Consider the following 16,049-nt stretch of genomic DNA (forward strand, 5'->3'; position numbering starts at 1 on the left):
GTGTCTTTTATTTCCGTCTTTATCTCCTGCAACATTTCATATACGTGAAAGTTTGGACCTCCGACCGATAGTCATGGCTCAAGACTGTCCGTCCAAGGTGGACACTGAGCTCCATGAGCATACCACTAAGGGCGAGATGGAACCCGTCACCACCGTTGATCCGGTCGCCGAGAAGAAGCTGCTGCGAAAATGCGATCTTGCCCTCATCCCCCCTCTCATGACTATCTACTTTCTGTCCTTTATGGATCGCACCAATATTGGTGAGTCACTCAATCTGCCTGCATACATGCTACTTGATTTCGTGGCCGGATAGTAGCTAATAAATCTCCCACTGTCTTTTCGCACAGGCAACGCCAGGATTCAGGGCATGACGGCCGATCTGCACATGCAAGGTTCTGACTACAATATTGCCTTGTTTGTCTTCTTTATCCCTGTAAGAAGCCTCCCTGTTGCGGACAAAGCGAAAAGCCCGCGCGATGGCAATTGCAACTAACCATTGACCACTTTGTGACTACCTAGTACATCATATTCGAAGTCCCATCCAACATCATCATCAAGCGCATTTCTCCATCTCTCTGGCTAAGCTCTATCACCGTTCTATGGGGTAAGTAACCTAACTGCTCGTACCAAACTGGACCGTTCTGCACTTCCTGATCAGTACCACCTCGTTTTCAAGACCAAGCTTTTGTCCTGTTACTAACAATTATCTCTCCCCCTTGATCTCTAGGCATCTCTACCATTGGTATGGGCTTGGTCAACAATAACGCCGGCCTAATCGGTTGTAGGCTTCTTCTCGGCTTGTTCGAAGCCGGCATCGTGCCAGGCGCCATCTACCTCATCAGTATGTACTATCAACGCTATGAGGTTCAGTGGCGCATGTCCATCTTCTTCTGCGCGAGTATTTTGGCGGGCGCCTTCTCCGGCTTGCTTGCGTTCGCCATCGGACACATGCATGGTGTCGGCGGATACTCGTCCTGGCGATGGTGAGCTTCACTCTTCGCTCCCTCTTGTGTTTCTGGGCTCGACTCCATTGCTGACTTACAATCTCTTTTGCAATTTGACAGGATTTTCATCCTCGAAGGTCTCGTCACGGTCGTCGTCGGGGTCATCTCAAAGTGGTGGATCCCGGACTGGCCCGAGACCGCAAAGTTTCTCACCGAAGAGGAACGGGGGAGGCTTGTGGCCCGCCTCGCAGCAGACGTGGGCAGCGCGAGAATGGATCACCTGGATAAACGCGCCATGAAGCGCATCGCCAAAGATTGGAAGATCTACGTCGGTACCATCGCCTACATGGGCATCCTCAATAATGGATATGCTGGATCTGTGAGTTTCCAAAACCTGTTCCCCCTTTTTCCAGGCCTTACCGGCACAAGCTGACCGCTCTCCTCCGGCCAGTTCTTCATCCCTAGTATTCTTAACCAGATGGGCTTCAAGTCAGCCGAGGCTCAACTCCGCACGATTCCCATCTATGTGGTCGCAACCGTCCTCTGCCTGGGTGCAGCTTACCTGGCCGACCGCACGCGCCACCGGTACACCTATACAGTCGTGGGTGTCGCGGTCGCCACGACTGGCTATATTATGTTACTATGCCAGTCCTCCATACCCCTGGGAGCCCGCTACTTTGCTTTGTTCCTGATCGTCGGCGGCGGATACATGTCACAGCCTGTTGTCCTGGGCTGGTTGGCCAATGTGGTCAGCGGGCACTACAAGCGCTCCGTCGCATCAGCCTTCCAGGTCGGGTTCGGCAATGTCGGTGGTTTCGTGTCCTCCAATGTGTTCCTTGACCGCGAGGCGCCTTACTACACCACGGGCTACTCGGTTAGTCTGGGCATGATGGCTGTCTGCGCCATATTCTGTACTATTCTCTACTTCGGCGTCATCCGCGAGAACAAGAAGAGGGACCGCGGCGAGCGCGACTACCGTCTGCAGAAGCCCGATGCTGACAATCTCGGCGATGACCACCCAGAATGGCGTTTTGCCACGTGAGCAACGGTCATTCTCATCCGCTTTTCTTTAGGGTGACAAGTTAACGTCAAATATGAGCAAGTGTCTCATATGAGGTGAATAAAACACAAAATCAGATCAATGGACAGTGTAATCAATCCGATATGTACGGAAATTTGACTGGATGGCGGAGAAGCTGGGTCTTGTATGAGTAAATACAAACAATTTCCCGAATAACACGGGTGCCGAACTTGCTTCGTATGGAATAGAGGTTGGCATAGCGAGTTGATGTTATCAGTCCATTGAGGCTCCTGGATTTTCCAGTGATTGAGAACTGTGTCTGTACAGCAGTTATTTCTCCTTTCTGTCACCGTGGCGTTGGGAGAGTTTGGAAACAAAATTTCCACACAATTTTACAAAGACAGCGGGAAGACGGGCAAGTTCACCTCGGTATTCCACTGAACTAAGGAATGGTTCCAGATGCCAAGACCCGAGTCAAGGAGGCAGTGAAAGGGCTTATCAAGTTGTGTTTTCCTGTAGCCTAATGGATAGCGACGATAGCCACACGTGTTCTTTTCCGTATATTTCAGCAAGCTCTGTTTCCACTCTTACTCTCTAGTGACAACATTAGAGGAGATAAGGAGAGGAGGGTATGGGAATCAATTCAGAACAGGAAAGAAGATAAGAATGCACAGGTGCGTGTCCATCTCAACCAAGTCGCTTTCGGCGGAATGAGAACTAGAAGCCTTGAGAAGCAAATGACTGCATTCGAAATGGCGCTTTTCAGGGTGTGTGGTGGGCAACTGCCGGAATCCAGATAACCTCTCTTCCGACAGGAAGAGAATGCGGGGTAGGGTCTCGGCCCTGAGTCGAGGCCTGGCTTTAGAAGCCGGGGCCGGGGAGAGAGAACCGCCGCCATTGACCCGAGTCTGCTGATTGGCTCATCCATATGCGTGGGCGCTTCACCTCGGATTGCTGGGAAAACTATGGGCGATGGGGTAAGCATCGCGTCTACAATTACCGTTTTCGTATCTTTCTCTACCCATCCACGGCGCTCAGGTGGCCCATCCTTTTCGTCCCTACATACAGCAGCGATTCTGCATCCATTGTGCTGTCTTAATAACTAACACACACCGAGTTTTCCCATAACACAGTATATACAGATAAACGGTTAAACAAACCGACAGCATGACTCAACTTAGGCCGCCAATCCGCGTTGCCGTGACGCAGGCTGAACCCGTCTGGCTGGACCTTGAGGCAACTGTGGACAAGACCTGTGAGCTCATCCGGGAGGCTGCGAGCAACAATGCTCAGCTTATTGCATTTCCCGAGTGCTGGGTCCCGGGATATCCAGCATGGATCTGGTGAGTCAAAGGCAAGGCGGGCGAACACCAAAGCCGAGGCCACATCCACCCCCCGCTGCAGGGTCGAATACCCGTGCTTTGTTACTGAGGACGTCCGTCACTGACAAACGCCCTGCGTCGCCCCATGGATAGGACTCGCCCCGTTGATACGGACATGACGTGCGAATACATCCGCAATTCGCTCAAGCTCGACTCGCCGCAAATGTTGCGGATCCAGCGCTGTGCGGCGGACCACAAAATGGTGGTCGTTCTTGGTTTCTCCGAGAATGTGCATGACTCGCTGTACATCTCACAAGTGACGATTGATGTCAGCGGCGACATCGTTATGGCCCGATCCAAGATCAAGGCCACGCACATGGAGCGCACCGTGTTCGGCGACTCACCAGCCAGCTGCCTCAACAGTGTCGTACAGACCGACGTCGCCAGAGTCGGCGCTCTGTCGTGCTGGGAGCACATCCAGCCTTTACTCAAGTATCACACGTATTCGGGCCGCGAGCAGATCCACGTCGCGGCCTGGCCGCCGCTCTTTGAGCATGGCGGAGCTGAAGATGACAGCTTGTGGTCAATGTCCTCTGCTGGTAAGTTATCTGTCTCGATTCCCAAGAAGCAACAACAGTGTCGGTTGAAGCTAAGTGGTACATGCCTTCACCCCAGGCACGAGGGCCTTGGCGAGCACCTACGCCATAGAGTCACAGTCATTTGTGCTACACTGCACCGCCGTCCTGAGCCAGTCCGGCATTGACAGGATGAAGACACAGGGGGGAGCCATGATGGCGACGCCGGGTGGCGGCAGATCTGCCATCTTTGGTCCTGACGGGCGCAAGTTGTCCATTGATCTTCCAGAAACGCAAGAAGGGATCATCTATGCGGACCTAGACCTGGATCTGGTTCTCAAGGCAAAGTCTTTCGTGGACGTTTGTGGACATTACAGCCGTCCCGATCTCCTGTGGCTCAGTGTGGATAGGGAGATCAAGGAACATGTGCGCGAGAGGGAGGTGGACGGAAGGAGTCCGAGGAACCATGCACGCGAAAGCACACACAGAAACGAGGTTGCGAATTAAATCTGAGTAGTGCCTTAGGTTTCATGCAGAGAGAAATGACCTGCTTTTAAGTCTCATATGATGCAAAACATGCCAAAAGGAAGAGAAGTGCGAGCGTACCCGGTGCTGTGGTTCCCTATGTGTCTGCCAGGTGGGTCACTACAGGATGTGTCTAAAACGAACGAGCGATGTGAATGAGGATGTATTATTTCGACGAGATTGGGTCTATCATGCATGTGATTCATGCCAACTTTCAAAGGCGTCGTGGTGGTGCAGAGTCCCTTCGGTTTCTGCCGTGATGGTCTGCCGGGAAAGCACTCGGGAACGAGCCGAAAACACACTAGTTGACTGGCATCCCCACAGGCTACCTAGGTAGCTACCCGAGAGGGTGGGTCCGTATCCCGTCGCTTTCGCGACAAGGCCGGAGTTGGGGTCAGGAGGGGTGGATGCGGGACATAATGTTAGCCCGGTGCCTCGGAGCGGAAAGGAAACAGCGTGAAAAGGGAACGATTCATAGGCAGAACGGACAACCCCCAGTGCTACAATAACATCCCAGTTTTTGATCTCGTTTCTGCCTCTTTTTCAAACCCGGTGTTTTATCGTGGTCATTCCCGCAGCGTGGGACTTCTTACTACCTACAGCATCGTCGAATCTCAAGGCCTGAGAAGTTTGAGTTCAGTATTTCTATTATGTGTGTAATGTTTCTCTCACTCTTCTCAAATTGTTGAATCAGCCGGTTCTTCATTGTTCTAGTCGTGGATGGCACCATGAAGCTGACATGTGTTTATAGGTATACCGCATCATTTGCCTTCTTCGAGGCCCTGGTCGAGGTAAGTAGCTGCATTCAGCCTGTCTTTTCCGAATCTCGGACGGACAGAATGACAGGTTGAAAGTTCTGTCCAGGTATTGAGCTGACGACAATGCGTGTCACTCACAGGCCGGAGTTAAGAACTGCTTCGTCAACTTGGGCTCCGACCATCCCAGCATCCTCGAGGCGATGATTAAGGGCTCGACAGAGAAGGCTGACTCGTTTCCCAACATTTACACATGCCCCAGCGAAATGGTGGCCCTGTCCATGGCAGACGGCTATGCTCGCGCCACCAACGAGCCTCAGTGCGTTATTGTTCACGTCGATGTAGGTACATCGGCCTTGGGCGTCGCCATCCACAACGCCGCCATAGGCCGCGCGCCGGTGCTCATTTTTGCCGGCCTGTCACCTTTCACAATCGAGGGCGAGATGCGGGGTTCTCGGACAGAGTTCATGTGAGTTGCACGATGTATCCACTGTCTTACGGAACCATTGAAGCTGATCTAAGATGGAACGATGTATAGACACTGGCTACAAGATGTGCCAGATCAAAAGCAGATCGTAGCGCAGTACTGCCGTTATACAGGTGAAATTAAGACAGGCAAGAATATCAAGCAGATGGTGCACCGGGCGATTCAGATTGCGACGAGTGAACCGCAGGGCCCGGTGTACCTTATGGGCGCCCGCGAGGTCATGGAGGAGGAGATCGAGCCCTACACCATCAACCCTAAGTTGTGGCGACCTGTCGGCCCTTCTGCGCTGCCAGAGGGTGCTGTCGTCGAGATCTCAGAGCTCCTGGCCGGCGCCGAGAATCCCCTGGTTGTATGTGGCTATAGCGGCCGCAACCATGCCGCCGTCAAGGCGCTCGTCTCCCTTGCGGAAGCCGTCCCAGGCCTGCGGGTGCTGGATACGGGCGGCAGCGATATGTGCTTCCCTGCTGATCAGCCGGGGTGGCTGAGCATGCGATACGGCGTCGACGATAGCGTGCGTGAGGCCGACGTCATTCTTGTCGTCAACTGCGACGTTCCCTGGGTTAACACGCTGTGCCGCCCCCGGTCTGACGCCCGCATCGTTCACCTCGACGTGGACCCCCTCAAGCAGCTAATGCCCGTCTTTTACATCGACGCCGAGGCTCGCTACCGCGTCGACGCATCCACCTCCCTCTCCCAGCTCGTCGCCCACCTCACCACCGACAGCACGCTTAGGGCCCAGCTGTCCAGCCCCAGCGCCCTACAGCGCCGTCAGAACCTGCAAAAGTCGCATGCTGCCTTCCTCGAGTCTCTTGACGCCAAGGCCCTTGTCGGCAACGCGGAAGGGGGCCGTCCAAGTAGCGCCCTAGTCTGCGCGACACTGCGCAAGACACTGCCCCGTGATACCATCTACACGGTCGAGGCTGTCACCAACTTCCTCATCTGCCACGAGCAGCTTCGCACAACACTTCCTGGCACGTTCATCAACTGCGGTGGAGGCGGGCTCGGCTGGTCCGGCGGCGGCGCGCTGGGTGTCAAGCTGGCGACCGATGCAGCGGATATCGCCAAAACCGGAAAGTCGAATCAGAGAATGGTCGTCCAGATCGTCGGCGATGGCAGTTACTTGTTTAGCTTCCCTTCAAGTGTATATTGGATCTCACAGAGATATGGCATTCCTGTGTTGACCATTGTGCTTAACAACAACGGCAAGTCCTCTTGTTCCTTTTTTTTCAACCCTTCCTTTCTCCGTTTACTGCATTCCCTTTTTGTTAGCAACACAACACAACCTATAAGACATCATACTGTTGCGCAATAGGCTAACAGAAGATGAAATGAACAGGGTGGAATGCACCCCGGAGATCCATGCTCCTCGTGCACCCGAACGGCCCCGCCTCCAAAGCTACTAACAAACAGCTTAACATCTCTTTCGAGCCCCCTCCCAACTACTCAGAGATTGCGCGGGCCGCAAGCGATGGGCATATCTTCGCCGCCAGGGTCGCTACCACAGCCGAGTTTAATGCTGCGCTCGCCGAGGCTATTAAGACGGTTCAGTCGGGTATCTCTGCTGTTCTTGATGTTGCCATATCATAAACTGTGCATCTTGTGGAGTGGAGGATATTTTCCTAGTCCTCAGTACATTAGAGATGGATCACACTTTTACCCACAGTACTTGGTGTTCCTGGTGTTGGTAGCCGGGAGTAAGACTGTTAGAGCCATCGCAGTCATTGCATTACGGGTTATTGAAGAGCCTAGCGAGTCCAAGACCAGGATGATGGCTTCAGAAAAAGGCACTCGGCCGCAACATCTCAGCTTATTGCAAGAAAAGTCAGCACAACTCACAGGACTGATTGCTAGATTGATCCACAGATACATCTGTCAATCATGATGAATTAGGGTGTCACAAATATCATTGGATGTCATAAATGAAACCATGTGTTACATTCCTGTGTTCACATTTTGTAACTGAATCGATGACTACTTTGTGTGCTGCATTTTGCAACTTGCTTCTCTGTTGAGTCAAGATATGTTTAATATCCAGGTATCCCTAGATTATCGGATCGATGGACAACATTCTGTTCCTTAGCTATGAACAATGTCGAGATCGTGTTCGCATTGTGTATCTAACTATGTTTAGATACCGGTGTAATCAGGGTTCATTTCACAGAGGTGGAGTTGAAAGTTAAAGTAGTATTGGACAAGTTGAGAGTTTAGGCAGGGCGCAGACTTGACACATTAAATCAGAGGCATTGATACTTCTTCGCCATTGAAAGAATGCAATTGCACTTCTTGATATAACAGAAGAAGACGGAAGTGTACACAACTAGGATGATCTCCTCTGGAATCAAGTTTAACACCTCTTAATCCTTGACAACTCTGTCCTCCGAATAGAGTACACGGCTGAAGTATATCACTCCTGAGAGACGGTTTGCGAGGCAAGATCTACCCGAGTCTTCTTGAAATCCCGGGCCTTGACCTTGTTCTTGAACATGATATCGATCTCGGCGAATGTGCGGTCCTTTGTCTCAGGGAGACGGAAGTACACCCAAATGAGCCACAAAGCCATGAGACCACCATAAAAGAATCCGGATTTGGCGCCCCAGTTCCAGGCGGCTCTTTGAACCATGCGAGGGACTAGTTGACCGGCGCTCAACACAAAGACATTATAAGTCGCTCTCGCAACTACAACGCTTTTAGTCCGGAGTGCACTCGAGGGGATTTCGGTCACAATGGTGTAAATGATCGGCCCAAGAGTGATGAAGAAGACGAAGTATTCGATTAGAAGAATGCTTCCAATTCCATACGCAATGTTGGTGTTCTTGATGGTATCTGGAATCCCCAAGAAACCAATGAGGATAGTAGTCGAGGCCATGAAGGCATTACCCCAGATGATAAGTGTTCGTCGGCCTACGTGAGGAGTGAGATACCAGGCAATGAAAACACCCACGATAGCCAAGGCATATTGACCCATGCCGAAATTGAACGAGGCGGTCGTAGGGACACCGGCTTGCTGTAGGAAGTAGACAACGTAGGACACGAGAGGAGCGCAGATCTCCTGCAGGACGTATAAGATGACCGTAATTTCGGTCCGTCGGAGGTTGATGCCCTTGAATAGCTCCAGGTAAGAGCCGCTGTTTGAGTTGATGTCTTTCTCGATGTTTATGGTGTATTCAATCATAGAAAGGGTGTTTGCAATCTCATCATCTGTTGCATCTTTGGAACGGAGCCGACGAAGCGAATGTTCGGCTTGCGCTGTCCGACCTTTTCGGACAAGCCACCAGGGCGACTCAGGAGCCAGGAAGATCCCTATGGCGAGTGGGACGGGCAGCGCCCATTGAATGGCAAACGGGATGCGATACGCCCACTGACCCTTCATGGAGAGGAAGCCCCGTAGCACGGCAGTGCCGACAAGGTAACCGACCGACCAGCAGAGCGACACCAAAGAAGTGAGGTATGGGCGTAGGACAGTGGGCGTGACCTCGGCGGCATATGTAGTTGTGAGGGTCTGGAATACTCCCCAGGGGACACCGAGAAGGACCCCCGCACCGAGATACATGTAGATGTCCGTGGCAAAGAATTGGATGAAGATGAAGCAGACCATCAGGAACAAACAGCCCATCATGACCCAACGGTAGCCAAACTTGTCCGCTAGGATACCGTTGATCAGGAGTCCGATAATCTGGCCAGCAGAAACGCCGTTGCCAATACCAGCCTGGATGCTCGCCGGGATCTGGTAATCCCCAGTGGGCTGGAGTACACCGTATCGTTTCTGGAACTCTGGAAAGGCGAAAAAGGCAGTCACAAAGGCCTTATCAAAGCCTTCCATAATGAGAGCGGCCGAGAATAGGAACGACCAGAAACAGGCCTTGGGGTATTTGCGTATTCCCTCCATGAGTCCCATGTCATGCTCGGCGTCGGTGGCATGCTGGGCGCCCTTGAGGACTTCACCAGCATCGAGAACAACATGCTTCTCTTCATCCTTCTCGTGGGCCACTGTGATCGACTTCGGGTCCTCCGTGTTCTCTTGGTGCACGGCCATCTTATCGTGTTGCGATCGTAGGGTCGAGGGTTCTGGTGTGTCGCTAAAATGAGGCGTTAAAGGGGGCCTATCGCCGCACTCCCAAAGCGCTGAAAATGAATGGAGACCAGCGCGCGCACGTGGGTAAACAAGGAAGAGACACGGGAGGGGGGAGGGGAGGGCTGCGACTATATGTTTTGGATAAAAGTGTGCCAGTTTCCTCATTACATCGAGCTATTCATAGTGCCGAAGATTGCAGGCCATTCTCGGCTAGTCGGGTTATGTTATACCGGCAAGCATTTTCATGGTCAATACAATGTTTCGCTCCTAGCCGGGCAAAGAAAAGACCGAGGAATTGTTTGTTCATGATGGGGTTAGATGTGGAGGCGGGTCCTGGGGCAAGCCGGAAGCCAAGACTGGTGGGAAAACCTGGAGGAGGCTTTGGGGATTGTGGGGAGGATTACCCAGGGTTATGCTATTCATTGAAGCGCGGGGGCCTCGTCTCGTGGCTGGGCGGTTGTAGAACCAACTCGAGGAGGGGGAGAATGGGGCCTGGGGGGTCCAGTTTGACGTTTCATTGGCAGAACCAGAGATGCTAGACGCGAACGCGCTTTCAGATATCCCGACGACTCACGCCAATGACAGAGGCCAGCAAAACCCGGGTTGTCTCCGCCGGGTCATCATCGCACCATGATGCCCCGAAGGAAATCAATTGATGATTGATCAAACACCTGGGCTTGAGAATCGACGACCTGCAGGACAGCTCAGCAAGAATCAAGATAAAACTAGCAGATTTGCCATCGCCGATGGTGGTGTCGGTAACTTGGTATTGCTCGCTCAACCGAATCACACTCTTGCAATCATTCGTCCAGCTTTCGGCTGCTTCCGACGACAGGGCCTCAGCCCGCACCTCGCCCCACGTACGAGACGCCTAACCCGCGTCGAATGAAACCCCGCCCAGGCTTTGCCTTCAAGAGTTTTGGTTCTACCCCAAGCGATGGCGGACGGAAACTTACAGTGGCTTTCAGCTTCGGCTGGCAGTGATGCAGCGCTTGCAAATGGGGTCTCTTTTGGCATGCCCTGGCCAAAGGGCCTCTATAAACCTGGGCAGAATTTCGTCATAAAGGGAGAGGCAGGAACACACCCTTTGGATTCTCGGCCACTTGCTTTCTGGCCTGATGGCTCCTACAAATGGACTGCTCACTCCGTGAGTGGTGATATCAGCTACAGCAAGACCTACACAGTCCAAGGTGGCGCTGGCCCTGGATTGAAGGACGGGTTCACAGTGGATCGAAACAATTCAAATATCTCGATTTCCAATAGGTCCGGCCTGGAGCTGAGACTTGCGCCAACCGGCAGCTCCAAATTGTTCGAGAGTCTCACCTACAACGGGCAATTGATCAGTTCTGGCGCCACAATCGTCGCGTCCATCAGCAACCGGGAATATTCCCCTCTGATCAAGAAAGTCAACATCGAAAACCAGACGAGCAGTCGAATTGTCATCAAAGTTTCCGGGGTTGTCATTTCCGATGGCACAGAACACCTCCCTTTTGACGTCCGGGTCTACACATACTCGGACAGTTCATCACTGAGGATCATCCATTCTTTTGTGCACGACTTAGAAGGGGATGAACCGTTGACCTCTTTGGGTCTCAAGTTCTCTATCCCCCTCCAAGATACCGGGCTTTACAACAGACATATTCGTCTCGGAGGCTCTGATGGCGGGATTCTGAGGGAGGAAGTACAGGGCCTCACAGGTCTACGATACGGACCAACTGTTCAGAATAGGATCGATCAAGCCGCGGGGAGGGTGGTGTCGCTCCGTGAGGATGAATGGGAGGGATCAGATTTCAAGAGGGGCCTTGCTTGCATCCCTTCTTTTGATGCTTATAGTCTTGCCCAGCTGTCATCAGACGGGTTCACCATCAAGAAACGAACCAAGTGTGGGCACGCTTGGGTTAAGGTACCAGGAGGCGGGCGTGCTGATGGGATCGCTTATGTTGGATCAGCGAACCATGGCGGCCTGGCAGTTGGCATGTCTGACTTTTGGGAGCGGTACCCGACCCAGATTGACCTCAATGATCTTACCAAAGAGGAGGCGTCCATCACATTGTGGCTTTATTCTCCACTGGCCGAGCCTCTTGACACCACTCCATTCCACGACGACCTCGGCCTGGATACCTACAAGAAGCAGTATGAAGCTGTCTATGTTACGTATGAGGACTATGAACCCGGGTTCGCCACAGCAAACGGAATTGCTAGATCTAATCAGCTCTTCCTACAACCGTTCTTGGACACACCATCCAATACGCATTTAGCCTCGTTCTCTGCGCTTGTGAGAGAGCCGCCTCGTTTAATCCCAGAACTAGGGTATATGCACTCAACGGACGTATTTCATGGTTGCTGGTCGCCAGACTTCCGCATTGCTGGATACTTTCCGTCGGAAAAGGAGGCGGATATCGAGAAGAATCTGGACTTACTGTTCAGCCACTACCGTGGACAGATCGAGCAGCATAGATGGTACGGGTTTTGGGACTACGGGGACGTGCAGCACACATATGACCCATACAGACATTCATGGAGGTACGATGTCGGGGGCTACGCATGGGACAATTCCGAGCTTTCGACGGACTTGTGGCTATGGCTTTATTTCCTCCACACAGGCCGATCAGATGTTTTCAAGGTGGCCGAGTCTATGACGAGACACACAGGAGAAGTCGATGTTTACCATTCAGGAAGATTCAAGGGTTTTGGAACGCGGCATGGTGTTCAACATTGGATGGACAGCTCAAAGCAGCTCCGTATCTCGAATGTTCTCTACAGACGAATCTACTACTACCTCACAGGAGATGAGCGTACCGGTGATCTCATGGAAGAGCTCCAGCAATGCCAGAAAGCTCTTCTGGGGCTTGACTCGCACCGCAAGGTGTTTGATCATGTCGACTTGCCCGAAGGGTTCGCATTAGCGAACATCGGCCTCGACTGTGGCGCACTCGCAGCATCCTGGTTAACGACATGGGAACGACGCACGCCGGGCTGGGAGCAAGCTCGAACTTTCATCGGGAAGCTGCTGAGTGGATTGTCTACGCTGCCACTTGGCATCGCCTCCAACGAAGTGCTTTTGAACCCGACAACATGTGAAATTCGGCAATGCCCGCCCCCAATGCCGCGGTACCTTATTTCTCACTTGTCTATCCTGTTCGGCCTGCCTGAGACAATTACGGAAGTGCTAGAGACTGCACGGAATGAGTTTCCGTCAGAGGTCCGAGACTTCGAGCGGGTCTGGATTTCCTATTGCAAGTCATACAATGGGGGAGCCGATATCCAGCGCACGGAGTTTGGGTTCGAGTTTGGTCCTGTGGGATGGAAGCAGAGCCATTCCACATTGACTGCCATTGCGGCTGTTGTGGAACAGAGTGACGAGCTGGGGACTGCAGCGTGGGATCAGTTCTTCAAGACAGATGGGTATGATGAGACTCATGACTGGACGATCGTCAAGGCTTCACCCCCGGTGTGCTTACAGCATGGAGAGGAGGCACCATGGGTCACAACTAACGAAACAGCCCGCTATGGTATATCGGCACTATTTAACCTGGCTAATGTAAGGAAGTATCTGCAATAATAAAACACGTTGCGTCTTACAGTTCATGTCATTTCTATATACAAATGGTTAAGACTTAGGAAATACTACTAGCTGACTGGAAACCCGTAGGGAGCCTTGATCTCATTCCTATCGTTACCTTCACCTCAGTCATATTCGTTGTATCCCCTTCGTATACTGATAGTATCTAAGAGAGCTGGAAATATATTTGAGCAATGCCCGTTTCGACGACAGTTTCATAGATCGCGGCAATTAGAGTTATTACTTACTCCAGTACGGGCCTGTCTAAGACACTGGAAAATGAGCAGGGGCATTGCTACCAAAGCGCCATTTATGCTGATCATCACAGCGCAGCTGACACCTGGAGCTAGCTTGCTGAACCGGGGAGGCAGGTCAGCTAGAAGATCTGAGAGAGCAAACTCACTTTTTTGGTCTAGTCTCCTTGCGGAAGTAGCTACGGCTGCTGCCGTGACAGGAGTTACATGCAAAGAGACCGGGTAGCCGAAAATATTGCAAGTCTCGACGACCTCGAGCTGATTTCCATCGACATGATTGGCATGTGAAGCAGAGCCAGGGGACCCGCTGTTTACTAAACAGTCACGTCATACAATGTTATGCTCAGATGAGGGTTCTACTTTAAGAATCCAACCCTTTCACCTAGTTATGATCTCACGAAGCATCGAGCACATGTTGCATATGGGCGACTGTGCCCGCCGGATCTGCAGCTGTCGACATCTGGCGTGATACCAGCCTCGAGCATTTGCGAGGTAACGGCGACCTCGGGGAGTTAGTGGCCATTTTTCTGTCCAAAGGGACCATCAGATCATCGGGTTCGCGGGCTTGATGTCATGTGATGAAAAAGTAAAGCTAAAATCTGAAGACCCTATAGGATTTTCAAGGTCGCCGAGTCGTTAGCGAAGTTTTGCTGTCGCCGGTCGGTCGGTATTTGAGTCGGGGTCCACTCACATGCCAAGCCTGGGGCTGTGTGGCGTGATACCTGACTACGGACCTCGTATAAGTCAGAGCAACACTCGACGGGCAGCAACAACAGTGCCATGCTGTGGACAAACATATCTTGGATCATTTTTTGAAATCATTGCTATGCAAAACCCTCGTAACATTGTTATCATTGGCGGCGTCGCCGGCGGCATGTCATGTGCAACCCGGCTGCGCCGCCTCGACGAATTCGCCAGAATTACCATCATTGAAAAGGGCCCGTACATCAGCTCTGCGAGCTGCGGAATACCATACGCCCTTGGAGGTGTCATCACAGATGAAGCCAAGCTCCACGTGCAGACGGTCGACAAGATCAAGAGCTGGTTCAATGTCGACGTCATGACCAACACGGAGCTGACCAGCATCCAAAGACAGCGGAAGACCGCCGTTGTCCGCGACCTGCTCTCCGGGAAGGACTCCGCACTTCCCTACGACAAGCTAGTCCTAGCAATGGGGGCCGAGGCCGCAATGCCAAGTATGAAGGGTCTCGACGACATCGCCTCGGGCATCTTCGTTTTGCAGACAATAACCGACCTGCAAAACGTTGAGAAATTCATCGCCGAAAATAATTGTCGCCGAGCCGCCGTCATCGGGGGAGGGTTCATCGGACTAGAGACGGTGGAGAATCTGCGTAAGAAGGGCCTCGAAGTGGCTCTGCTTGAGTACGCTCCGCATGTTTTCCCTTTGCTGGACGGCGACCTGGCCGTCTTGTTGGATGACGAGCTGCGCCGGAATCAGGTCGAGCTGAAGCTCGATGCTCGCATTTCAGAAATCAAGAGATCGCCCTCATCATCATCAAATTCGACGTTGGAAATCTCCCTGGAAGGATGTGACCCTGTCACGGCAGACCTTGTCATCGTAGCCGCTGGCGTGCGCCCCAGGAACACCATCGCCAAAGCAGCGGGTCTGGCGGTGGGACCGACAGGGGGCATCACGGTTGACAACTTGATGCGCACTTCGGACCCCGATGTCTATGCAGTTGGCGACATGGTAGAGACGCACAACATCGTGGCCGGCCGGGACATGCCTCTCGCTCTCGCGGGGCCGGCAAACCGCCAGGGCCGCCTGGTCGCCGATGTCATTGCGGGCCGGTCGGTGCAGTACCGCGGGAACGTCGGCTCATCGGTGTGTCGCGTCTTTGGAAAAACTGCCGGGCTCGTCGGCTTCTCGACAGAGCGCCTAGACCGACTTGGCCTGCAGTACGAATACGTCACAGTCCACCCTCCTCATCACGTTGCCTGGTATCCTGGGGCGGAGGCCATGACCATGAAGCTAGGCTTCGAGGTCCCCGGGGGACGGCTCCTGGGGTTACAGATCGTGGGCGGGGAGGGCGTTGATAAACGCGTCGACGTTGTGGCGACGGCTATGATGGCCGGCATGACGGCAGAGGATCTTGAGCACCTTGAGCTCGCGTATGCGCCGCCATATGGCGCCGCGAAGGATCCAATCAACATGGCGGGGTTTGCTGCCGGCAATGTGCTGCGCGGGGATGTGCGCATCGTCCATGCCGCAGATCTTGTAAATGGTGGTCGCACCGACCTGGATCAGTTCCAGGTCGTCGATGTCAGGTCTGTAGATGAGTATTCCCGCGGGCATTTACGGGGAGCTGTCAACATCCCTCTAGGCGAGCTCCGACAGCGGATAGGAGAACTGAAGGTAGATAAGCCGGTACTGGCGTATTGTTGGGTGGGATATCGCGGGTACGTGGCGAGCCGGATTCTTCGGCAGGGAATCGATACGCCGGTATTCAACCTGGACGGCGGCTTCAAGGTGGTGAAAGAGGAGGGTTATACGTCCTTGCAGGAGTAACT

At 52.9% G+C, this 16,049-nt stretch overlaps 5 protein-coding genes across 5 annotated transcripts; 4 read left to right on the plus strand and 1 right to left on the minus strand.

Moving 5' to 3' along the window:
- Window positions 1–73: 73 nt before the first annotated feature.
- Window positions 74–1,986, plus strand: E0L32_010777 (uncharacterized protein; the record flags this gene model as incomplete). Its single annotated transcript, XM_031133433.1, has 6 exons — window positions 74–260; window positions 348–433; window positions 520–604; window positions 728–983; window positions 1,065–1,323; window positions 1,396–1,986. The coding sequence occupies 6 exons, from the start codon at window positions 74–76 to the stop codon at window positions 1,984–1,986; spliced, it is 1,464 nt and encodes a 487-aa protein (XP_030988991.1).
- A 1,146-nt stretch (window positions 1,987–3,132) lies between these two features.
- On the plus strand, window positions 3,133–7,216 carry E0L32_010778 (uncharacterized protein; the record flags this gene model as incomplete). Its single annotated transcript, XM_031133434.1, has 8 exons — window positions 3,133–3,308; window positions 3,441–3,886; window positions 3,963–4,288; window positions 4,990–5,039; window positions 5,139–5,178; window positions 5,286–5,611; window positions 5,681–6,815; window positions 7,040–7,216. 8 exons carry the CDS (start codon window positions 3,133–3,135, stop codon window positions 7,214–7,216), a joined length of 2,676 nt encoding a protein of 891 aa, XP_030988992.1.
- An 817-nt stretch (window positions 7,217–8,033) lies between these two features.
- Window positions 8,034–9,662, minus strand: E0L32_010779 (uncharacterized protein; the record flags this gene model as incomplete). Its single annotated transcript, XM_031133435.1, has 1 exon — window positions 8,034–9,662. The coding sequence occupies one exon, from the start codon at window positions 9,660–9,662 to the stop codon at window positions 8,034–8,036; it is 1,629 nt and encodes a 542-aa protein (XP_030988993.1).
- A 976-nt stretch (window positions 9,663–10,638) lies between these two features.
- Window positions 10,639–13,263, plus strand: E0L32_010780 (uncharacterized protein; the record flags this gene model as incomplete). The annotated part of the gene is made up of 1 exon (XM_031133436.1): window positions 10,639–13,263. The coding sequence occupies one exon, from the start codon at window positions 10,639–10,641 to the stop codon at window positions 13,261–13,263; it is 2,625 nt and encodes an 874-aa protein (XP_030988994.1).
- Window positions 13,264–14,343: 1,080 nt separating this feature from the next.
- Window positions 14,344–16,047, plus strand: E0L32_010781 (uncharacterized protein; the record flags this gene model as incomplete). Its single annotated transcript, XM_031133437.1, has 1 exon — window positions 14,344–16,047. One exon carries the CDS (start codon window positions 14,344–14,346, stop codon window positions 16,045–16,047), a length of 1,704 nt encoding a protein of 567 aa, XP_030988995.1.
- Window positions 16,048–16,049: the final 2 nt, after the last annotated feature.

This window comes from Thyridium curvatum, assembly GCF_004353045.1.
Source record: "Thyridium curvatum strain D216 chromosome Unknown NODE_91_length_158940_cov_68.853331, whole genome shotgun sequence".
NCBI lineage: Eukaryota > Fungi > Ascomycota > Sordariomycetes > Thyridiales > Thyridiaceae > Thyridium > Thyridium curvatum.